This window comes from Aulonocara sp. 'chitande type north' Nkhata Bay, linkage group LG13, assembly GCF_057382095.1.
Source record: "Aulonocara sp. 'chitande type north' Nkhata Bay isolate Kocher_YH1m ecotype deep benthic linkage group LG13, A_spYH_male_GT1.1, whole genome shotgun sequence".
Lineage (NCBI taxonomy): Eukaryota > Metazoa > Chordata > Actinopteri > Cichliformes > Cichlidae > Aulonocara > Aulonocara sp. 'chitande type north' Nkhata Bay.
This window is the reverse complement of record NC_141356.1, coordinates 22,236,366-22,260,739: the sequence shown is the minus strand read 5'-3', so window position 1 is coordinate 22,260,739 and position 24,374 is coordinate 22,236,366. Positions and strand designations below refer to the sequence as shown.

The 24,374-nt window shown below is 42.6% G+C and overlaps 1 protein-coding gene and 1 long non-coding RNA gene across 4 annotated transcripts; one reads left to right on the top strand and one right to left on the bottom strand.

Moving 5' to 3' along the window:
• Positions 1-1,922: 1,922 nt before the first annotated feature.
• Positions 1,923-24,096, top strand: dachc (dachshund c). Of its 3 annotated transcripts, none has more exons than XM_086259209.1 (11): positions 1,923-2,676; positions 9,747-9,856; positions 12,853-12,963; positions 16,055-16,233; positions 16,895-17,015; positions 17,169-17,303; positions 20,396-20,592; positions 21,092-21,239; positions 21,998-22,126; positions 22,280-22,390; positions 23,487-24,096. In XM_086259209.1, the coding sequence occupies exons 1-11, from the start codon at positions 2,093-2,095 to the stop codon at positions 23,522-23,524; spliced, it is 1,863 nt and encodes a 620-aa protein (XP_086115335.1). In that variant the 5' UTR covers positions 1,923-2,092; the 3' UTR covers positions 23,525-24,096. The 3 variants fall into 3 exon arrangements, with proteins under 3 accessions (XP_086115335.1, XP_086115336.1, XP_086115334.1); XM_086259210.1 differs by having other exon boundaries at positions 21,089-21,239; positions 22,319-22,390; XM_086259208.1 differs by having other exon boundaries at positions 21,089-21,239.
• LOC147316050 (uncharacterized) lies at positions 15,761-17,529 on the bottom strand. Its single transcript, XR_015124441.1, has 3 exons — positions 17,141-17,529; positions 17,028-17,059; positions 15,761-16,302 (listed from the first exon to the last, which is right to left on the bottom strand). It is a non-coding gene; the product is annotated as an uncharacterized LOC147316050 (long non-coding RNA).
• Positions 24,097-24,374: the final 278 nt, after the last annotated feature.

The window sequence follows — 24,374 nt, the reverse complement described above, 5'->3', positions numbered from 1 at the left end:
TGTATGAATTAAACCCATGACCTTCCTGTTGCGAGACAAAGTCACTTCCCACCAGTTCATCCTGCAGTGGTATTCTCTGGTAAAATGAAAAATGTAATTAAACTGTAACCTAGCGGTGCAGTTTATAGGTGCGAAGCTTTCCTCTAGGCTGGCATATTACTCATCAGGTCCTTGTTTATACCGTTGTGCAAAGTTGACTGAGTTCATCATAGATCAGCGAATCTATAAGCCTATCAGATGATGGCTAAAAACGTGCAAAGCCCTGCCCTGGGAGGTTAGAACCGAACATTTTACTACCTATTAAACACTTAAAGGTGGGAATTTACAACATGAATCAGCTCTTCTCAACACTAATGGCTTTATCGGTGTATTTTCTACAGATGGAGAAAGAGAGTCGTGACATTTCTTTTTGCCAAGGAAAAGGCCATACTCAGCAGGAGTTATCAAAGGCAAAAAGTAAAAAGTTCGAGTTAGCTATCTCTCTCTCTCTTTCTCTCTCTCTCTCTCCCCCTGGAGATACTCATGTTAAGCATAATTAAGCAGATTTGATTAGCATCAAGCCTGGCTTCCTCTCTTGACTTTTAATGAATGTAAATCTACCATCTACATCCTAAAGATTAATTTCTGCCAATTAAAAAACACAAGAGGGCTTATTCGAGAGAGGTGGGGGGGTTGGGAGGGAAAGAAGTGTTAAAGTCCTTTGAGTTGGAGTACAGTCAGAGTTTTATCCTCTTCCCCCTTGTCTTATGGTGAGATGGTCTCTGGAGATCTGTGTCTCTCTCTCCCTCTCGACCGAGATCATTATCAACACAATGTTCCGTGAAAGCCACTTTGAAAGGACTGCAAGCTCCATATGTAAATGATGGAAGTGTGTGTGTGTGTGTGTGTGTGTGTGTGTGTGTATAAGGAATCAGTTTGGGGTAAAGGGGTCAATTTGTCAAGCCAAGGTTACTGGCCCCTGTACGAGCTCTTGTACAGCCGCTTTGCATTTATAAGAGAGAGGAGGTGCAGCACAAATTACCTTTAAAAAAAAGTTATGCCTTTTTTTTTAACGGCTACCCTGAGGTACCCCTGAGCAAGGTACCGTCCCTACACACTGCTCCCCGGGCGCCTGCTTAGTGGGCTGCCCACTGCTTCACTGAGTGAATGGGTCAAATGCAGAGAAAAACAAGTAATTTCCCCATGGGGATCAATAAAGTATCCATTATTATTATTATTATTATTATTATTATTATTATTAATTGATTTTTAAAACATTTTATGAATTTTTTAAATCCACCTGTGATAACACTATCAGATTCTACACCGGCGGGGTGGTATTTTTCCAAATATTTAATTTCATTGACAGATCTGCATAAATCTAAAATATGTATTTTTTCATCAGCGCAATTAGAAAAATAGACTGCCCATAAAAGTCAAATACTACCACTTCTACATATCTAATATTTGATATATTAGAATAAGGCGTTCAATACTTTATTTAAAGCACTCTGCTTGTCATAATCAGATTTTTAAAAGTCCCTCTGAGATCCATAAAGACTAGTATTTGGGGATAACACAAACATTTTCTCTCAGAAAAAGAACTGCAGTCATTTACTTCTTTCCCCCCCGAGGATAAAATAATTATACCCAAATATGTTATAGGAAGATTACCCTAATATGGAGATTTAAATGTTATAAAGCTGGAGATTGCATTGCTACAGACATCAGAGGCGTTAATATTTAGGTGTCGTTTCGTTAGGCGTTCATAAACAGGCTTATCCAAAGTTTATGTGGGCTAATCTTTGCTCTCTCTCCCTCTCCTCTCTCTGATCGCGTCTCTCACTCTCTAAGAATAAGCCCAAGCTCCTCCTCTTTATGTTAATGTGACAGTAGCATCTCCAGCTCTGAGACAAGCCTCCGCTCATTCTGATTCAAGTATGTGATCTGTTTTTCCACACACGGACCCCGTCTACTCTTCTTTCATCCCCCTCTCTCCTCTTCGGCACGCTCCATGCGCAGTTCACACTCTCCAAAGTGTATGCGTGTGTTCGGCCAAGTTACTTTCTTAAATAGTTGACTTTGAAGTTTACTTATTCTCCAGTTCTTGGTCATGACCACTATGGCAACTCCTGCGCCTCCGGCTCTGCTGCCCGCAGCTCCACTCGGGCACCACCCGGCGCCAAGTTCCGTGTCTCCGGCCACAAACTCTCCGCCACCTGCGGCCACCTCCGCCGCTTCCTCCCCGGCTCCTCCGGTGGCGCACCCGGCGCTGCTTCACCAGTTCAGGGCGGACCTCTTACTGCCGAACGGGACCCCGTTAAAGAGCGGAGGAGCTCCGGTGTCCAGCAGCGCTAAGCCCGTGTACGCCACTGCGTCGCCCGTAGAGAGCACGCCGCAGAACAACGAGTGCAAACTGGTGGAGGTGAAAGGTGCCAAACTGGCGTCGTTCACGGTGAAAGACAAGGAGCTCATCTGTTTGCCTCAGGCTTTCGATGTGTTTCTCAAACACCTGGTCGGCGGGCTACACACCGTTTACACCAAGCTGAAACGGCTGGACATTACCCCGGTGGTGTGCAACGTGGAGCAGGTCCGGGTTCTTCGGGGGCTCGGGGCCATCCAGCCCGGGGTGAACCGGTGCAAACTTATCTCCAGGCAGGACTTTGAGACGCTTTACAACGACTGTACCAATGCAAGGTGAGGCAGGGGTCCGGGGAGAGGAGAGCGAAGGGAAGGTGGGGAGGGTGGCAGTGTGATGGAGGGTTACCCAGCTCATTATTGAGGGAGGGGGAGTGCAGCAGGTGGGGTTAGCAGATAGCTACAAATATATCAAATTTGGGGATCAAACAGTCAGCAGGTCATGAAAAGGATCACAAAAATCTACATAATAATATAAACTCCATTATTACTAATGACCTTGTGTTATTTTATATCTAATAGGGTATCTCTACACAGTGTGTCTGTTATGTTTCAGAACTTGCCTACAAATGATTCCACTAATTTAAAAGCAAACTCAGTTTCCTTAAAGCTGCTGCATGAGGAAAAATACATTTTCCATATGTTTATTTATTTATTTTAGCTTTTATTGGAGTTCGTGTTTGATTTGATAATAACTGACTTGGGTCCAGTTAACCCCTTCTCATTTGCCACAGCACTGCTGCTGCTGGGGCTGTTACTAATTACCATTTTTATGGATGATAAACACTGTGATGGTGATTATGGTGTTGGCGATAATGAATTTTAGTAATCCTTATGAGAAAAACACTCTTAAAAGTTTCTCATGTTATCTGGGAGTCTGATCTCTGGCGCTGACATGCACGCACGCACTACTTCCCTTTCTCTCTGACACACTCACACTTGCACACATTGAATGTGACACTGTCATTCTGAGAAATTGATTCTTCACAGAAATTAATTAATTTTCATTTGGCCCCAAGCGGCAGCTTAAATCAGAACAAGCTCACTCACTCACTCACTGATCCCTTTACTCTCTCCCTCCTTCTCTTTGCCTCCCTCGCTCCATCCCTCTCTCTCTCTCTCCCTTCTTAATAACTTGCTGTCTTATCATATCAACACTCTTTAGCCCTGAGCATCAGAACAGAGGAGATGATTAAATGAATTCTCGGTATTTATGATGCGATTATGTAAATTAGCCTGTTTTGCAGAACTCTGATGGTGACCAGCTACATGGGTCATCAATCCAGTGTGCAGCAGATATGTTTGGATAAAGGGGCTAAATTGGCTGGGATTTGTGGTTTCCTGGTGCCTCAGTCTGCTGTTGTGCAGACCACATGCTCATAACAGCATGAGTTTGAATCCAGAGCAGTGTGGATTAGTCTTAGTTTGGGGAATTTATATTGTTTGATGGTTAATCCTAGCTCCTTGGAGCATGAATGATCCAATTTACACCTGCCATTAAATGGAGATGGAGAATGCATCTAGATGTGCGCTGATAAATGCCAAAATACCGATTCTGCAATGTTTAAATTACTTTTTTCCCCCCAGTTCTTTAGATTTGCTGTTTGTAGGTAAGATCATTCCAGTGTTTTGATATGCCCTCATTTTATTTCATCTTTAAGCCGTTTTTGGTTTTTAAGTCAAAGTGTGGGATTTAAGACAAGCTTTGACTTGTTGAGCAAGCCCAGAAAAAAAACTCCAAAAAGAAACATACTATTGTGAGAATCAGCTTCCAGCTTTACATGCGTGGATTAACACCTGCACTTAAGCATTTGCGGCCCTCCAACCAAGACAAAATCCAGATGCATCTTCTGGCTGCTTGGGGATTTCTTCTATGTCTGGTGTTAATGGGAACGATGTTATACAACCCCCGAAAAATACACATCCTCTGCCGTCTCTAATTATCCACACAACACTCAAACAGCCTTTACTTAATGAGATCTTAAAACATCACTCGTCTGAAATCTTCAAACGACTTCTGTGATTCTTTGTCTGAAGGCTTCAAGTGTGCTGCGGTAGCCATTAGTATCAGCTCCACCTGCATTAGAAGTTTCTAAGTAATCCCCAGCGTGGACGGATCGACATACAATAGCAGGTAAAAAGTGAAACTCACGATGGCTTTTGTTTAAAGATTTCTGACCAAAGCGAAAAGTTTCAAGAACATCTCAGAGATTTTGATGATGCAGCTTTCCGACCACGTCAAGGCTGACTGAGGTTCCTGTTACTGATTAAGACAGCCATCACTTATTATTTTCCAGTTCACTACAGTGAGACAGGCTTGAAAAAAATAGCAGCCTTGTCTGATAGTTTAACATGACTAACAGAATGCTTTACATGGCTTTCATCCTGCTAGTTATTCTTTGGGCCGTTTGTTTATTCATTGGTCCTTTTTTTTTAGATTAAAATGAAGTGGTTTTTTGAAGCAGTGTCCTCTGTTTACCGTTGTCTTTCCTTCTCCTCTTTGTCTCACTGTTAACTCCTGCTGTGCACACACACACACACACACACTGACCACTGACTCATCAAACCATGAAGAAGGGCCGACTTCACCCTCACTCAAAGCCTAGTTATAATTCATGCATAGGTGACACACAAACACACTCTCTGTTAACACGCACACACAGAACTCACATGGTCACGCCTGTGTGTTTGCTGGCTTTGCTGCTAAATGACATTAGTTCCACAGTGAGAACATGGCGTGTAGGAGGCAACCTGATCCTCCATCCTTTTCTTTCTCCCTGACAAAGGAACAGTTTCATTCTCTGTTAGTAACACACATCAAATAGCTCGCTCAGGTCAAAGTGTGTGTGTGCATATAGTTTACAGATGCCCTATAAGTATTCATTATGCAGTGTCCATATATGCCTACCCTCCTGAATGTTACATAAAAGTAGTGTAACATGGCAAACTGATTACGTTAATAACAACACACTTGAATAGTAACACAGGATATATATTTATAAGTAATTGTATTTAAGGTTTGCAACTTATAATGCATTTTTATATTATTTCTATATATGCATTTTTTTTTAACTTGGCAACTGATTTGGACCATGCAGATAGGTTTGTTTGCCCTCATATTTGCATTAAGATTCTTGCCTCCAACCCTGTAAAATGAGGTAAAAGTAATTGTGCAAAGGATTGGAAAATGACATTTAAAAAAAAACAAAACTTAATGGCAATTTTTCCAGAAAAAAGTCCATGTTACAGATAACAACTGGACAGATAGCAGTTTTCAGAGGACCTAATTTCTTCCAAAGAAATTGTCCCTATTAAAACTGCTGATAGTGTGTTATTTTTGATGAACCACAGTACCAAGGTCACATTTTCTTGGGAGATACTGCTGAAAGAGGCCCCTTTTTTTTCTAATAGCGTGAGCAAAATTCCATTTACCACAAATATATTTGGGTGGAAACAGAAATCCTTTTTTTGGGTAATTTTCAGCTGGCATTCACACGCTTTTCTTTGCAGCTCATGCAGCAGGGGCGTCAACAAAAGCAGAGTCAAATATATGAAGCAGGTGTTAATGTTACTCGAACTTAAATCAAACGACGAATGATGAATGAGACACAGTGGTATGTAGAGTACAACAAAAGCACCCTCTTTGTGTTTCTCGACTTGGCAGTGTCGAGCCAGTGTTTTTTTTTGTGTGTGTGTGTGTGTGTGTGTGTGTGTGCATGGGAAGGTGGACTTCTCAGAGCTGAGCCCCACTGCCATGCCATAACTCACTGTCAAAGTCAGCAGTGTTAGGATGAAGGGGCGGAGGGCTGTGTGTATGCCCATGTATGTTCGAGTGTCTGTGTTAGGCTGGGGCGGTTAGCTCAACTTTAACCTCATCGCTCTTTTGATGTTTTATAGAGACGAGCACGATGAGATAGAGAGGGCCTCCATGTCTTCCACTGTGACAGGTTTTAATGGAGTACACATACTTTTCAAACGCACAGACACACTCAGTCTTGACACAGCTTTGACCCTGGAATGCGGGACAGGAATGTGAAGCGGTATCAGTTTAGGAGATCAGATTTTTTTGCCATGATCAAACGTCCTCAAAGTCGAGCCCCACTGTGTGTGTGCGTGCGCACGTCTGTCTGTGTGTGTGTGTTGTCCTGCCTGCTTCTTTCATGACATCATCACGCAGGCTTTCCTAATAACAATGGCGCAGAAAGCTTTTTCAGCCCTCGATTTGAGAGGAAGATCACAACATCAATCTTTCCCTGCCTTCTGTAACCACCAACATAAGTCTTCCTGCGTACAGCAGCGACATTATGATTTATCAAACCGGACCGTGACGGCGAATACAAACCCATGTGATAAACACAGATTGAAAGGATGGGAGCATGGGAGCTGTAAAGCGCCTCTAATATATTCAAAACAAAATCTTGTTTGAGCAAGTTCTCTTATTTTTTTTTCCCTCGCTCTCTCTCCCCACACATTCATATAAACACACACACACACACACAGCTGCTACCTATCACCACCTCAGTCCCTCCAAGCTAGTAGCTGTTCCACTGTTCCACTGTTTTGACTGTAACACTTCCTCTTCTTTCATTACTTTTCTCTTTCCCCTGTGTGTGTGTGTGTGTGTGTGTGTGTGTGTGTGTGTGTGTGTGTGTGTGTGTGTGTGTGTGTGTGTGTGTGTGTGTGTGTGTGTGTGTGTTAGCAAGGATAGAGATCTGTCATCTTTGTTGTGTTTTGTTTCTGTTCCACCTGCACTAAGCTCCAGCTGCCATGTTTGGCGTTTCATGTTTCAGGTAACACACACACACTAAGCTTGGAGGGCAGAACTCAATGTACAGAGCACCTTTATTTAAAAAAAACTGTGTGTGTGAGTGTGTGTGTGTGTGTGTGTGTGTGTGTGTGTGTGTGTGTGTGTGTGCATGTGTGGCCAGAGCGTTGGCATGAGGGAGGACGTCTGGGTGAGATTTTAATTAAAGTTTGAGACAAAGAGGTCATAAGCCATACACCCCCTCCTCTGCACACACACACACTCACACACACACACACACACACACACACACACACACACACACACACACACACACAATGAACTGTTTTCTCTCTCCCCCCTCCTCTCTCTCATTCCATCCCCTCAGCTTGATGACTTTTCCATGAAAGGCTTTTTCATTAATCCTACCTCAGGGAACCGGTGCTCTCCAACCACACACACAAACACACACACACACACACACACCATGTACACACACACAAACACACTTGCATGCACAACACACACATAGACCTCCCTCCTTGGGTCACTTTGATGTATCAACGCACTTGCAGACTAAACACAAAATTAGGTTTGAGTTCTTTATGCCCCCTAAAATGCAACATATACAAAGGCGCACACACACACACACACACACACACACACACATACAAAACACACCCACCCATCAGCGCAGACACGCAGAGGCCATTAATTAGTGTGCGCAAATAAACAGTTGTAAGGGAAAGGGAAGCGGCTGCAGTAAAAACCAACCACGGTCTTTTGGTCTCTGTGTATTTTATTTCCCCCCACTGATGTTCACTACTGCGTTTGTGTGTGTTTGCGTGCATCTGTTTGTGTGTGTGTCTGTGTGCATGTGTGTCTGTGTGTGTATTCATTTAAGGTGTTTCAACATCAGTTGCGGTGGAACTGTTACTTTACCTTCAAACCTGAGACCTAAAAATACATTTCCTGCTTTTGTTAAGCCCAGTATGCTGCTCTATAAGGACTGCAAAAGAATATTGTTTGTCATTTGAATGCGCCCCCCACCTTCACAAAAACTGCACATACTCCCACACAAACACACGTGCATGCGCACACGCACACAAAACACATACTTACAACTTTATCCCACTCACACATCCCTGCTGTATGTCTTTCATGTCGTGTGCGTGGGTATGCGAATCTACCTGAGTGTGTCTGCATGCTTGTGTGCGTCTCACTGTCTGCGTGTGTGTGTGTGATAGTGTGAGATATCTGATGTCAGCTGTCACATCCCAGTCGGTCTGGGCCCATAATAAGAGACAATAATAACAACTCATTAAAACCGAGGGCAGGAACTGTGGAGCTCATCGGCTCATCAAATTAACCTTTGAACACTTCATACACACGCGCGCGCACTCACACAAACCCATACACGACCCCGCACATGCACACACTCACATTCCGATGTGCACGCACACGCACGCCCACACACACACTCACAATCTACCTGTTTTTCTCCCACAGTTAGTGACTACACAATCTTTCTCTCTGTCTTTTTGTCTCTCTCAGTCTCCCCCCTTCTCAGCCAGTGGGTGTGTCAACAGGGGATTGGTCCTTTCTGCTGTGTAATTGATGAATTATATGCAATATGCAAATGAGGCGCCATTAATCTCCTGACTGACAGCTTCGTTTATGGGGCCTTAATGACGGCTGGATTAGATTCTAATTAAAATCTGCTCAAAGACACCCCACGCTAGGAAGCTGCTGCTGCTAGTCTATCTCTCTCCCCCCCCCCCCCTTTTTTTTTTTTTACTCTTTCCCACCTTTTCTTACAATTTCAAACTCTCCCTTTTATTCACCTTTTCCTCTCGCTTTACACTCCTTGTCTTGCATCAACTTTTCAACTGTTCTCTCTGTTTCTTCAGCGCTCGGTCACTCCGTCTTCATCTCCTCTTGTTCCCCTCGCTCTGTCTCGCACTTGCCCACAGACTCATGTTATGTCAGGTTGCTATGAAAGGAGATGAGGTACGCTGGTTGTCATTAAGCCTGATGTGGCCCGTGTCATTTCCCCTGTCAGGACATTCACACCGTTTAGTCAGAGCCAAAGTGATGCCTGACAGCTTTTCACATACTTCCTCTAAGATTGATTGAGCATGCCCGGCTCAATCAAACCGCACACCCGCGCACACAAGACAAGAATCCATGTGAATCTGCTTGTAGTCAGTGTTTATTGAGGAAAAATTGTGGCACGGCGGGGAAAGAGGACTGAATGAAGGAAGGATTGAAGGAAAGAGGAGGCGAGCAAACACATTTAATAAGCAAACAAATGAATGAGTAAGCTGAACAGTAATGAGGTGCTTTATTGATGCCATAGGGAAACTCGTTTTTTGCTTGCTCGTATCCACAGGGAGGTCAGATTTGCTGTACAGCAGCCTTCCTGGAACCGGTCGGGTTTCAGTGTTTTGCTTGTTGACACTTCAGCAGGATCAGAGGTTTACAGGCTGAAGGACACTTTCTTTAACCGGGCCACCCATCTCAGTCTCGGCATGAAAAAGTGACTAAGTGGGTAAAGTATTAAACTGCCTAATTATTAATGCATGCTTGTGTTTTCCGCCTGCAGTTCAAGGCCTGGACGACCGCCCAAGAGGCTGCAGAGTGCGACAGAGGGCGGGACTCACCACATGCTGTCTCACAGTGGTCTGATGCATGCTGGGATTATACCTCCTGCAGGTGACCACCCAGACCTACACACACACACACAAACACATAAATCGAGCATATTTTCTGAAGAAACAATATCACAACAGTGCATGAGCACAGTAAACTATTATGACAGTGTGTGTCTTAAATTACCAGTATGGCATCATGTGTAGTGCAGGGCATGTTCTTAAAAGAGTATAGGAAAGAAGCAAGTTTTGTTTTACACATATCACAATAAATTTCTTATTAAATTTTGACTTTCACCTTGTTTAACTGGCTGTGATAGTTTAATAATCAATATTTTCAGGTTCTGGTATTTTGTGTTTTCTCAATAATTTTTTGTCTACAGTAAGCGACTCACAAACGATCCCGATGTGTGCCCTTAGTCGGCATATTGATGTAAAAAAGCTGCTGCACGTAGAAAAAAGATGATTTGTTTAAGCAGGACAATCAGAGGAGGAGTACATATGTAGTGCAGTCAAATAATCGTCAATAAAGACGAATGAACAGTTGGTCCAACCACCTGGTCTTTCAGGAACAGAAATAGAACAGAAATAGAAAGGAAGGCACATTTATTAATTTAAAAAAGTGAAAAAAATGTAATTACTGACACGTATGAAGTTGCAGTGCAATGTTTAAATGTGGGGAAAAAATTTGAATAGATGAAAATGCACTTATCAAAATAATATTTTATTTAATGTATATATATTAATTTGATTTTAATGCAAATAATATCTATAATCAGCTTTTTTAAGGTTTGTTCACATAGTTTCATGTATTTCAAGATTAACTATTTAATATGGTGAGAAAATTACTTTAGTATAGCTGTTACTTATAAAGACATTAACATTTAAGTAAACAAAACTAATATTAAAGTTTAATAATGGAAACATCTGTGATTGTATTCCATATTCAAGAAGTAAAGGAGAAAGCCTGTGTAATCACCCCTTTACACAATTTTTTCTGATGTCAGGGTTCACCAGACAAATCCCTCCTAGTGACACGTTGTTGCTTCAGACAAGAGTAGCGGTTAGCAAAGTTCAAAAACTGTTCTTGCTTCAGCTTTCAGAGTGAAAGCAGTGATCTGGCAGCCAGCTGAGTTACCCCATCAGTTTAAAAAAAAAAAAAAGAACAGGTTGCTTATGCAGAATGGGGCGGGTTTCACCGCTTTTCCAAGCAGACCCCCGTGATGGCACATTTTACCCCTCATCAATAGTATGAGGAGGTGGGGTTCGGGGAGGTGACCGCTGTGTTGATTAATAAAATTAGCATACGCACTGCTGACATATGAGAAACAACTCATAACTTGCAAGCTTGGTCTTTTTTTCTTGAATTATAAGTACAGCGTTCCCTGTTAAGCCCTCTGTTGAACTGGGTTAGAATCATAATCTCTAAAAGCTCTGAAACCTCTTTGAAATTCATTTTATAATTGAAGTGAGGATGTGTTTAGCTTGGTACTGTAAACCTTTAAGTTCTTATTGTGTAAAGGAGACTTTAAATCGTTATTTGTGCTTTTCAGTATGAGTTAGAATTTATGATCAATTTGAAGTGTTTGCACATCTGGCACTTAAACTTTTACAATCTGAAGCTGCATGTTACATTTATATTCTGACTTTCGATGAGCAGTCTGCTAAAGGCCATGGCGCTGCTTGTTTTAGTCACGGTTTTGTGTTTGAGTCCCTTTTGTAGTCTGTGTGTGTTTGTGTGTGTGTGTGTGTTGCAAAGAGAAAGGGAGAAAAGTAATTGTTGGCACCTCACCGCTCTCAAAGTTGCCCTTGGCTTTGTGCTCTTCACTGCAACCTGATCTTTTCATTCCCCGCCTCAAAAGAAGCCATTTTCTATTAGCCTCCGCTTCCTCTCACTGTTCAAAGGTGCTTGAGTGTGTATGTGTATTTGCGCGCGTGTGTGTGTGCGTTGTGTCTGCGCGAGCGTTCAAGAGCATCTTTCTCAGTGGGAAAAAAGAGTCTTTTTCCACCAAAGGAGAGGGCACGGCGGCAATGTCAGTGCTACTGATTAGAACTGGCCACATGAGAGGGGAGAAGGAGACAGAGAGAGGGAGGACATTTGAGCGTAAAAGGCAGGGGAAAATCTTTGATGTGATCCTCCTTAGTCTCTTTTTCTCGCCCTCGTGTACTCGCGCACACACACATGCAGCACAGTGGCTTATGTCCCGCTGTGATGCTGACATTTGAAAAGGTAACGTAAGGAGAGGGGATGGGAGGAGAGAAGGGGAGAGGGCAGGAGAGAGAAGAAGAGGAGACGAGAAGAGAAGAAAAAGGAACGATTTTGTTGTGGCTGTCGACGTCTTCAGCTGTTCACCTCAGACACCCGCCGTCTGATGGGAGCGTAGAAAACCACTCAGCAGTTCAGTTTGTTGCAAATGTTTAGACGTATTGAAGACCAGGAAATTAAGACTTACGGTCTGTTTGTGTTTCCTCTGCCGTGTTTGCACAGTTGTGTGGTTTGTCTGAACTTTAATAATTCAACGTGTTTGACTGTGTTAGCACAAGACATATTTAATTTTCTATTTTACAGGGTGATCTGAGGGTCAAACTACCTTCTGGGGTTCAACGCACAAATTAAAACATGGCTCGCATTTTCTCACTCTCTATTACACATTATCCAAAAGTGCACAACCCCCATTAGAAAGTATCTTCACTTTTTGCCTTGTGCGTCTAATTCGTACCGATAACGAAGTTCTCTCTGGATGAAAGGTGGAGCTGCTGCTGCCGCTGCTGAGTGTTATCCTGTGCTCTGTGCTGTGGGATGTGATATCCCTGTGTGGGAGAGATGAATGTCTTGGCTTGTTCCTATCACTGCTGATTCCCTGGCAGACTAAATGGCCAGTGCAGCGGTGCAGTCAGAATGAATGTCTGGCCCCTGTCCTCCTATGACAACCTCCTGCCTACCTACTGCTCTAATCCTCCACCGGGGGCCATTGATCTGGCTCTTATTGATTCTTTTTCTTTCTTTCTTTCCCTCTTTTTCTTCATCTCTGCATCTGTCTCTGTCTCTCTCTCTCTTAGATCTCTCTGCCCTGGCCAAAAAGATCAAACTGGAGGCGATGGCCGGTTACCACAGCAACCAACAACATGGCGGGCGAAACGGAGAAAACGGCGACCACAACCCCGGACTGGGTGAGTCTCATCCTTTTTTTTTGGTACGTGCATATGTGAGTGTGTGAGTGTTATGTTAATCACGACCCGCATAACACTGTTGAACACATCTGTGATGCCAAGTCAATACAACTTGAGCAGCTGTGTTTATGAACCAGGCTGATTAAAACCAGGATGTGACATCACCTCTGCAGCCTGTATGTTTCCTTTGAGAGACAGTTAGTAGAAAAACAAACAACAGCAGCAAGATCTTGAGATGAAATGCAAAAAAGGATATCTGGGTGAGGTAATCCAAACAAATATATAAACACATCTATATAAATTACTGCTTCTGTGGTGTTTTTTCCCAGCTTGTAATAATTGACTATAAGGCTGAATTTTCTCCAGCTTGGATTAGTTTGCATATTTGTGGTACTCAATAAGATTCAGGAATCATTTCCTGAAAAACGCAGTTGGTCATCTGCTCTGTGGCCTCAAAACATTGCCGGCAAGTCATTAGTACTTATTAGTCATCCCAATGAGAGAGTGTCGACTCAGACCAGCTTTGTTAGTCACACTTGTTTGCCATAAGGAGAGAAATTAAATCAGGATTTTTCTGGAAAAAGTCTTGCCTTTCAGAGCTGACAAAGGAGTGTGCTCTCATTTACAGTTTGCCCCTGGAAAGCAAAGAATCACCTTCTCATTTTTTTTTAATCGAATCCCTGTTGGCTGCTCATTACATGTTCAGATATTCTCCTATTTTAGTCATATGTTAGAAAAACCCGCTCCCTTCACAGTGCCCATCCCTGGCTTTGCAGCGAGGGAGAGCAGCCAGCAGATCTGGAGCATCGGTGCACGGTAGTAAGCACACGGGGATGATAGAGAGATGAATAAGATGAGAGGCTGAAGCCAAATCAATAGTCTTCTCTCTAATTCACTATCCTGAATGCAAACGACAAACGCTGGACAATCGATGGCGGGACGGGCACAAGCACACACACACAACCCCCCCCCCCCCCCCCCCCCCCCCCCCACACACACACACACACACACACACACACACTCACACACTGTTATCGACAGGTTAAAGCGACATCAGTGTGTTTAGACAGATGACTGGGCTTATGGAGGTCTGTGTGGAATATGCTATCAGCCAGACACACAAACACACACACACTTAACATGTGGAGCACAGCACAAGGCTTTAGGACAGAAATGTCCTAAAAAATGTCCTTACAGTTAAATCACTGTATGTTTAAACCCATTATTACCTTTTTCTTTTTTTTTTGCTTTGTGTGTACGGTGCTTGTGTCTGTAAACAATCCCAACATTAAGCATTGTTTACCATTGCATACACTCACTTACAACTGCCTGCATCTGTGCACAGTTAGATGGCATGGTTACCACCAGCCATTATAAACCTGTAAAGCTTAATCACTGTTAATGATAGAGTCAAGTGGAAACACACACACTCTCTCACACACACACACACAAACAGCACAGGCATACATACACACATAAGCACAATGTGTTTTTTCCATACCGCCACCCACTGCCTTATGGGAAGGATAGGCCCCTACCAGAGCTTTAACCACTACAAAGGCAATCTCAGATTACACACACGCACACACTCACAAATGCTGAGTGTGACACCTTATGGGCTGGGGAAGAGCAGGGAGCAGCCATTTCTGCATTTAACAAGATCTTCTGGGAAATTTACAGTAACTGTGTGTTTACAGTAATGGTTTGTTTGGATAAACATAAGAGAGGCACTTTGACTTTTGATGTTTTTAATGAAACATAAGAGAAAGTGATGGGAGGGCAGAGAGAGTGGAGAGGGGGGGATAAAACAGAGTTAGGATGAGGGATAGAAAAATGAAATTTATGGAGGCAGGTGGGATTGGAGTTGGGGTTGAGGGGGGTGACAAAAGTGGAGCGCTGGTTTCAAACCAAGGCTTAATATTTAGAGTTGGCTCATAGTTGATTGTTGGAGCATCTGGTTATTCAGCTCCATTCAGAAAGATCTTTTGTTTGGATTGGTTTCTGCTTTGGGCAAGTGAGAGACTAATCTGCCAAATGCACAAAGCACTGCACATATGTCCAGCGAGCCCAACTCATAAAGTCAACGCCTCGCCCTTTATTTCTTAGTTTGCCTTTTCCCCTTCTTTCATTCTCTCCCTTTTTCTTTCTTCCCTTTTCTCTCTTTATTTGTTCTATTTCATCTCTCTTCTTTGGATAGCCTTTTTTTTGTTTCCATGCACTCGTTCTATTATTTGTGACAATTGTGCGGAATAGAGTCCAAGATTTTTTCCTTTGTGTTTATAATTACCCAGCGTGCATTGCTGGCCCAGCACCAGGACTGCCATCAGCTTCTTTTGTTCCACTTCCTCCCTGTGTTTCTTTTGTTTTTGTTTTTCCTTTTATTAAATGATAAATATTTATGTCATTTTCTACCCCTCCCCCCCAACAGGATTGTTTGCTTCATGAATAGAAGGACTGCAACAACCCACTAGGGTGCTGTGGAGAGGAAGGATTTTCTTTAAAGATAGTGGATGCTTGTCTTAAAGAGAAGAGCGCGAACGACAGATTGGCCGAGATAATAGGAGTTTAGTTTCAACTGCTGAAAACGTGTTAATTTATGGTAAAGAACACCGGGGTGCTAACAGAAAAGTTATGTGTTTTTCCCTTGACTCCAGCAGGGCTGAATTTGTAGGTTTCTTAGCGCTCAGAAAAAATCTCGAGGCCATCAAAGCCTTTGAGAAACAGCCGTGTCTTCCTCTACTCTGTTGCCTTTTCTTCCTTTCGACATTTTTTTCACGCACATTTTCAAGTTGTGATTTAGAAGCAGAGCAGTCATCCAGGTAATACAACAAAGAGGAATGACGCTGGTTTTCAGATTTATTTCTTGTCATGAGAGATGCTGTGCATTTTCAGTTCAGTAAATGACATTGGGCCGAACAGAGGAAAGCCTTTTAAGATGTGATGGGTAAAAAAAATAAAACAAACACAGCTGAAGGTAAAACGAAAGAAGCCCCACATTTATGACGAGCCAGCCTGGTCTGACTTATGAAAACCAACTGACTGTCTTACTCCATCTTGTTCTCCTTCTTTTTTTTATTCTTTTCTACTCCAGTTCTTGAGCAGTTGCCCTTCATGATGATGTCACATCCTCTGATCCCTGCCAGCCTGGCGCCAGCCTCCGTTTCCATGGCGATGGGCCAGATGAACCGACAGAGCATGCTGGCCAGCATGGCCAACGTGGCGCATCTCCACGCCAACCCCCCTGCCAGGGCTCCCACCTCCGTCATTAAGGTGAACTCAGAGGCCCATCAGCCCGGTGGATCTGACCACGAGCCAGTAATCGCCTGAGTCCGCGTGATGCTCAGGGAAGAAATCAGAGTTTAAGATTTACATCGAAATGTTGTTTCAAAACAAAACATTTGCTAAAACAAATTTCTCCCAACGTTTAACATCCAAAGAACTAGTTCTCATCTCTACATCTTCTAAATGATTCAATCTCTCTATCCTTTACGTGCAAAATTAGGAATCAAGTTATGGATCGCTACCAGAATATAATTAGTCGTTTCTTGGCTTCAGGTCAATCCAATATCTATTTATGCATTTTTCAGATGTGCTGCATACCAACAGAAAATGCAATCCTCTTCGCCAAGTTGATGACTTTGCTTAAAAATAAACCGCTATGTATAATTAAAGAAATTGAACCTGTTAAAATAAATTAGTTTGAAGAGACACATAAAACACATCAAATTAACAAATCACTCACAGTTTTCCCAGTGTCTCATCTCATAATGTTATTAAGTATGGTTTTGATGATTGGTTAGGATGGCTTAAAAGACCTGAAAGTAGATTTCTGGATTCTCGTTTTTGTAAAGTTTGATTTTTGTGAGCTTTGTGTGTCTTTTTATTATCCATAATTTCAGTTGAAATTGTGTGCCACTTTGGTGCTTCTTAGGAGCGAATGCGTGACAGCCCCTCCCCGTCTCCCTCACTGGAGGAAGCTCAGCTGTCGTCCAATCACAGCAGCAGTGTGTCAAGTTCACCATCTCACACAGAACGCACTGCAGAAACTACACGTATGTACTCACTTGTGTACGCATAGTATTGTGGCAGGTTCAATCTGTTCAAAAATACATACATATATATATTATTTATATTTTATTTTCTTAGCTATAACAGGAGCTATAAGTCCGTTAATAACCTTTTTGCGTTGTATGTTTTCTCTCCAGATCCGCTCCATGACGGCCTGTCGTCAAGTCACAGTGTGTTGGGTCATTCTCCTGGTTCGGTGCAGGGGGGCAGAGATACAGATGGGACTTCAGTGGAATACAACAAGGAGAACAAGAGGAGCCACTCTGACAGAGGTAAGACAGTCAGCGCTTGAAGTTCCAAAATCTTAAAGAGTGTGTGTTGACCTCACTGCAAAGGTCAATTTATAACTGCTTTCTGAGAATATATTGTATAGTTAGTCATTAGTCATTTAATAATGCTTACTGATTATTTCTCAGACAGATGAATTGCCTTTGAAACAGGTCTGTCAATGCAGAACAGCAAGCATTCAGTTTCCTTGCAGTTCACCTTCATCCACAGCACATTGTTATTTAAAGGCAATTTAAACACCTCCGTCACCTATCTGAGAGTTTCTCATTAATTATTTATTTTTAAAGAAAGAGGGTTCAACAAGAAAGAAATCAGTATATCAGTAACAGGTCAATGAGCATTCTCTCCACTTTCTCTCCTTCTTGCTGTCAGTGGCCCCCAGGCTCCCTGCGGGGAGCAAAGACAAATAATTCTGCAAAACAGGACTCCATTAGACCAGGAAGCGGTGTTACATTAGCGAGCCATTTGCTAGGCCGCGGTCTAACGAGCCAGGCGGCCTCCCGCGCTCTCAGCTGGACCTCATCTGCATAACGACTGCCTCCCTGTCGTTAGGGCCTGCGTTGCCACGGCGCTGCAACGTCAGTTGTTTGGTTCTCTCTGTCAGGGAGGTTTGCATTAGCTTAATGAGGACTGCTCAAGGACAAACAGTCAGCAGAAATCTACTGCGAGAGAAAAAGAGAGAGAGACTGTTTGTATGCGAGTTTGTACGTGTGTGCGTGCATGTAAATGTATTCTAATACGGAATCGCATTATTCAGTAATTGAATCTAAAAATCACAAAGGCCTCCCAGGTACGGTTTCTGATGCTGTCAGGTGTCTGACAGTATTGACAAAGCAGCGAGGGCACCAACAACGTGAGCGCCATGCATCACACGTTGCATTTATGTGATTGATTTTCAATTGATTTTCCTGCATGCAAATGAAACGCATGTGCATTTACTGGATTGCAAACTTTTGTGCTTGACCTAGAACATCACAGGATAGGCTTTATCGTGGATTGAGCAGAGTTTCAAAGAGCACTTCAGCGCTGTCATTCTGTCAATCCATTGTATGATAATCTGCGAGTGTGTGTATGCGAGTCCGTTTTTGGCTGTGTGTGCTGTTTTACTGGTCTTTGAACAACGTATCCATGCAGCAAAGATCAGAGGCCATCCCTGACACCTCACTCCCATTAACCAAACATCAGCAAAATTTTATTCTCTCACTGTCTCTCTCTTCCGCTCCCCCCACTCCCCCTTTTTTCCCTCTTCCGCTGACTGGCAGTCTTCACGTGGTGAAGTTCATTAGCCCTGGGGACGGGTGGGAGAAGAGTAAGAGAGACGGGGTGGGGGGGGGGGGGGGAGAAGTTGGGAGAAAAGAGAAAAACAGACAGTGACCTTGGTTAGAGAGATGGGTAAATGATCAAACAAGCTGGCAGCTGTGTCTGTGTGTGTATGTGTATGCCAGACCTGTGTGCGAGTGTGAGGTAAAGTAGGCGTAAAACTGTAACTCAATAAAGGATCAGTCACATCCAAGGAGCCTGGGGAGCCCACGCTGCTGACTGCGCACTTCAGCAGCTTCGAATATGTGTGTGTGTGCGTCTGTATGAGAGCCACAGGAGTGTAGTTGGATGCCCTCCGCTGAGCTCGCCAGCACCTGCTAATTACCTTTCTCTACAGAGCAATGCTTTTAGCAAGAAAGCGGGAGAAAGGGGAGGGGGGGGGGGTATTGCTTCTCATCTGTGAAACACCTTGAATGTGACAGTTGCCAAGACGTGAGGCCGAGGCAGTGTGGGGAAGGTGGGTGGATTTGGAGCAGAAGATGCTGTGGTCAGCTAAGTGGAGAAAACACTGTCATTTGTCACAGACAGAGAAAACTGCCAGATATCACATCGCACGTTCACACTCGTCTCTGCTCCAATAACTGCCGAACTCCCAGGACGTCTTCGTCCTCGGCGGCTCTGAAGACAGTAGACGCATAAACTGAGCAACTGCCTGATGCAAGGGGGAAAAAAAACATGCAGGAAATGGCTAATCTTCATCTCCCTCTCTGTCACGAATAGGGTACACGCAGTTCTCAGGTTTACAAACAGATGGTCATCCATAATGCAGGTTCTTAGCTGGTTTTATGGGAGATGTCAAGCTGTGGTGCATTATCAATAGGCAGACTGCCATCTAATAAAGGGTAACCACATTTTTAAAACCCCAAACCAGGACGTTTGTGCATGTGTGCACGAACTTGCACGCAGTAATTAGTGTAAACACCTATTTGCTGTTGGGCTTGATGTGTTTACAAGAAATTAAGTAAATTATATTAGTAAGCTAGAAATTTCTGTGCTTTGATTACATATTGTCGCAAGAATGAAGATCTTTTTTGCTGATTTTAAACAAACATTAACCAAGATATACTATACTAATAGGATTGAAGCACACACTTGATAAAAGAGACAGTTGTAAGACAAATTACTAACACAGTAAGTATTGTCAAATATGCATACCACTTTTCAAAGGTTTGCACTTTTGGAAGGAGAATAGATGTTAAAAAAACAAAAAAACAAACAGTGCCTAGACCACAAAATACATTTGGAAGCTCAAGAAAATCGAATCGATTTTTATACGTGTACATTATTTAAATCACTCCTTCTTTGCAGGAGGCTTTCAGCTGAAGTGTTTTGCTTTTATAATCTATATGAAATACGCTTTGTCAACTTGTATTTAAAATTATCAACTATCAAGATCCACTTTCTAGCTTTTTCCAGAGCTCTCTATTGTCTCTTAGTGGATGAAGAATATATTAGAGTAAATGACGTACCAGTTATCATGATAAATATAAATGTGTAAATTGAAAGTCTCATACACTTATAGCCTTATCTTTGTTTTCTCAAAGTGGTATTTACCACGGTCAGTAATTTACTTTTCTTGCTCTAATAATTTTGTTATTGATCCTTACTTCACATAATGAAGTGATGGCACCCCTGTGTGTGATTCCTTAAGAGTCTGTGTGAAGGTGAAAGCCATGGGCTCACTGTGGTAAACTGATTCAGTCAGATGTGCATCAGCCTTACAGACTAGACATCAAACTGTCTCTCTTGCCTCCAGATAACACCTCCTTGGCCGCTCAGACGACCAGGGAGAGCTGTGATAGACAAGTCTACCAGAAACCCCCATCAAGCAGGGAGGGCTGTGAGAGGGTTTCTTACCCGGCAGGACAGAAGCTCCCAGCAGGTCTTCACCACACTCCCTTCATCTTCCCGGAAGGCTTGTCCTCCATAGAGACCCTGCTCACGAACATCCAGGTGAGGCTCTGCCGGGCTTTATTGTTATTATTATACCCCAAGATGAATAGGAAGAGAGATGAGCCACTCTTTGGGATTTCCTGAAATGGTAAATAGTAGACATTTAGGATATGCAGTAATTCAGATGGGCGTGTGCTGACCTGCTTCTCAGATTATACATCTTTGTTATAGTATAGTCACAATGAAAGCCCTCTCTGGTTGGGTTTTCACAGGGAGAAAATAAATAACCCATCTGACCCTGAAGTGATGGCAGTTAAAAGACCAGCATTTTTTCCCACTCGGTAATCCTAACCGAATGTGATGACAGACAAAGATTTGCCCCTAAAAAAGATTAATTGTGATTGTTATACTTTTACAATTAGGAGACTTTTTATGTTAACATGAAATGTTCAGAAACACCGTCTTTTTCAATTTGTATTAGTAAGGTTCAGCTGGTAAAGGGTTTACTTTTTTAATGTTGGTGTAACCTGTTGCTGTGTGTCTGTGTGTCTCCAAGCAGGGTCTACTGAGAGTTGCCATAGAGAATGCCAGGGCGCAGGAGAAGCAGGACCAGCTGGAGAGGACAGAGTTGAAGATGGAGCTGGTCCGAGAGCGGGAGCTCAGAGAGACCTTGGAGAGACAGCTTAGCATGGAACAGAAAAACAGAGGTAGGCTGCTCCACATACAGATGAGTTAGAAACAAATGTCAGTGCTAACTCGAGATTTTGTCTCTGGAAATTATTCTAGTTGGCAAGTGTTGATTGGAGTGTTACATTTGGCCCTCGTGAATTTATTAACTCTGGCACGGTGTGGATTTTACTGTCGAAACACTGACAAAATCGGCCGTGCAGCTAAACAAGAGTGGTCTAATCCACTTGTAAAGCTGACAGGACGTCCATTATCGGGAAAATCAGATAAGGAAGTGAGGACCCCTACTGTATATTACCCCTCAAGGCATCTGCAGAGGTGAATTAGACTAAAGTTGGCAGTCTGCTACAAACTAAATCAAGTTTGGCAAGTTTACAAAAGCTGTCGTATACGGCACGGTCAGACAAAATTCCAATCAAGGACAGTTTGGTTGATGAGGACACACCAGGTGGGGAAGCATGCAACTTGTGGTGGAAAATGACCACAAAACACAAAAACTGAAAGAGCCGCGTGATGTTGCTTACCTGTTGCAGGGGTTTTTGAGCAAATGCAGAGTTTGCTATACTTTAATAGCATGTTGACCTCACTTACTAAGGTCAAAGTGCCATCAGAGCTTTTGTTGCAAATATCCACCAAGGTCAGAAAGCATCCAACACTTCATGCAAGTCAAGCATTAAAAAAAGCACCTAAATATTTTGATTGCAAAGTTTGAACTTTTCTGACATCCTTTCACACTCTTGGCCGTCTGCTTGTTCCTTTCTTCCTCTTCTTTTTTAAGTTCTTATCCAGAAGCGCCTGAAGAAGGAAAAGAGGAGTAAAAGGAGACTACAGGAGGCCCTGGAGGAGGAGGTGAAACTCCGTGATCAGGCAGAGCACAGTCTCCTGCACACTGCCAACACACACACAGGTACAGAAATGGTTTTGACTCAGAATTTATTTAAGTGACTAAATCCTTCGTAATTCTTCTTTTCATATCTAATATTGCCCAAGCCTTCACTACAGTGTAGCCTTGACTGTTCATTAGCCTCTAATTAAGTGTCCTTATTAATTAATGGCCAAGCTACAGGCCATCAATCATCAGCAGCCCCTCCCCACACAGAGCCTGTGACCCAGGACTCGGATGGGAACAACCATGATGACAGCAGGGTGGACACTAAGGCAACAGTACAAGGTACAAGTGTCCAGATAACGAAGGCAGCTTTCTCAGTATGTAGAGGTGAAAACAGGCGTCACATTGTGATTAAAAAAATTGTGGAAAAAATCCTGCACAAAAGCTGTCACTGCTGTAATGTTCTGCCACCAAAAGACAACTTAAATGTGATTAATACAGGAAATGCAAACAGAAATGCACTAAACTTAAAACTTTAAACAAGTGGGGACTAATTTATTTAATATTAATGGCTAAAAACTGACGTAATGTTCCCAAAAAATACATATACGTAGTGGCAGGAATTTATTTAGCAGCTATCGACCAAGCTGGGGAAGGAGATTTCTTTATTTCACCTACTCACTGCTTTTGATGCTTAACTGACCGGTCTACTGGAAGAGTTTTCAAAGATTTCACAGGGAGACCACTCCTGAGAAATTGAACAAAATGAAATGAAGCATGAGACAGTTTTCTGAGGTTGCCGGTTTAATGGAGACAGGCATTTAATATATTTATTTTGCCACCTTTATTGTCTTCATAGATTAATGAGAAAATCCCACATGTAACATCTTAAACAGACAGAAAAAGAAATGGCCATGATCTCTAGCTCGGCCTCATCAAAAGAGTGCATGGTTTCAGCCCACCTCTGCTCCGCGCTGTGCCAAGACCGCCATACCAAACAGCGTGCTTGTTCAAAAGCAATTTTTAATTGAATGTCAGTGAAGCAAGAAGAGAACTGGCCACTAATTAATGGCTGTCTTAATTGTCCTCATGACGAGTTTGTTTGGACATCATTTGCATAATTAACACCCAGTAATAAATCATTTAAAGGGGAATTGTCTGTCAGACAGCAGGGCAGGATGTGCTTCCTTTGTGCCAGGAAGTTTTATCGCCAAAAATGGAGATCAGCGGCAGAAAAACACTTTCAACTGAGCCTTAATAATGTTCTTTTGTTAATGATCTTTGCTTGTGGCTCTATAGGACCTTCTCGATATTGAAATTAGTGAATGAATTGGATCCAGCACCGTGCCTTTTACTGTTAGAATAATGCTTGTCTCCCCTGAAATTGACAAATGTTATTGTGCTGAAATTTTATTCATTATCGTTTTTATTGTTTCAGAGGGGAGAGTGTTTCTGCAAACCACTGGGATGTACTGAAGAGGATGGATGGATGGATGGATGGATGGATGGATGGATGGATGGATGGACGGACGGATGGATGGATGGACAGAGTAATGAAATTTCTTCATTCATGGGAAATACAATCGACAGGCATGCTCAGTCGCGCAGTGGCATCTCCACATCCCCAAGAGGACCCCTTCCTACATTTTCAAGAGTGACATTTGAACTTTCTCATTGTTCTCTTGTTTAATTTATTGCATTTATCACCAAATTCTAGTGGGAAAAGTACTGATGTTGTGTTTGACTGTGTTTCTTTCAATCAAGGTTTTTAGATCCTAGACGAAAATGACCATAGTTGTTTTTTTGTCAGTGCTGTTTATCTCGACACAAGTGATCGATATAACTTGTAACAGAGTTGTGTACATATATATAGTCATCATTTTTGTTATCGCTATCAGGAAGAAAAAAAAACCTCATAATGGCATGTTGTACAGTCAGGAAATGACTTGTATTGTGTATGTTATGCAGTAGTGCAGTTTGACAATACAAACAATACAAATCCTTTTTATTAAATTGTGTCACTGTTTCTTTCTTTATTTTACTAGTGTAGTCTCTGATGACATTTTTCATTTTGTTTGTCTTCATTTCTAATTTATGGATTTATATTAAACTTTTTGTAAAAAGTTGCCTGAGTGGAGGAAGAGATGGTCCATGTGTATTATGCATTGTGAGGGTATGGAGAGGGACGTGGCATTGATTCTTGCTCCATCCTTAAAACCTTCCACGCAAGTATTGATGGCAAAGAGCAGGGTCATAACTGACAGGCTGATTAATGACACATGTTGAAAAGACACAATAGTTCTCATTAAGAATGGATCATTTTGAG

Excerpts from the sequence above, each read along its gene's own strand:
- dachc (XM_086259208.1), top strand. The coding sequence starts at position 2,093 with ATGACCACTATGGCAACTCCTGCGCCTCCGGCTCTGCTGCCCGCAGCT. Across the intron at positions 9,857-12,852 it reads TGGGATTATACCTCCTGCAG|ATCTCTCTGCCCTGGCCAAA; the intron begins GTGACCACCCAG and ends TCTCTCTCTTAG. Across the intron at positions 21,240-21,997 it reads CATGGAACAGAAAAACAGAG|TTCTTATCCAGAAGCGCCTG; the intron begins GTAGGCTGCTCC and ends TTCTTTTTTAAG.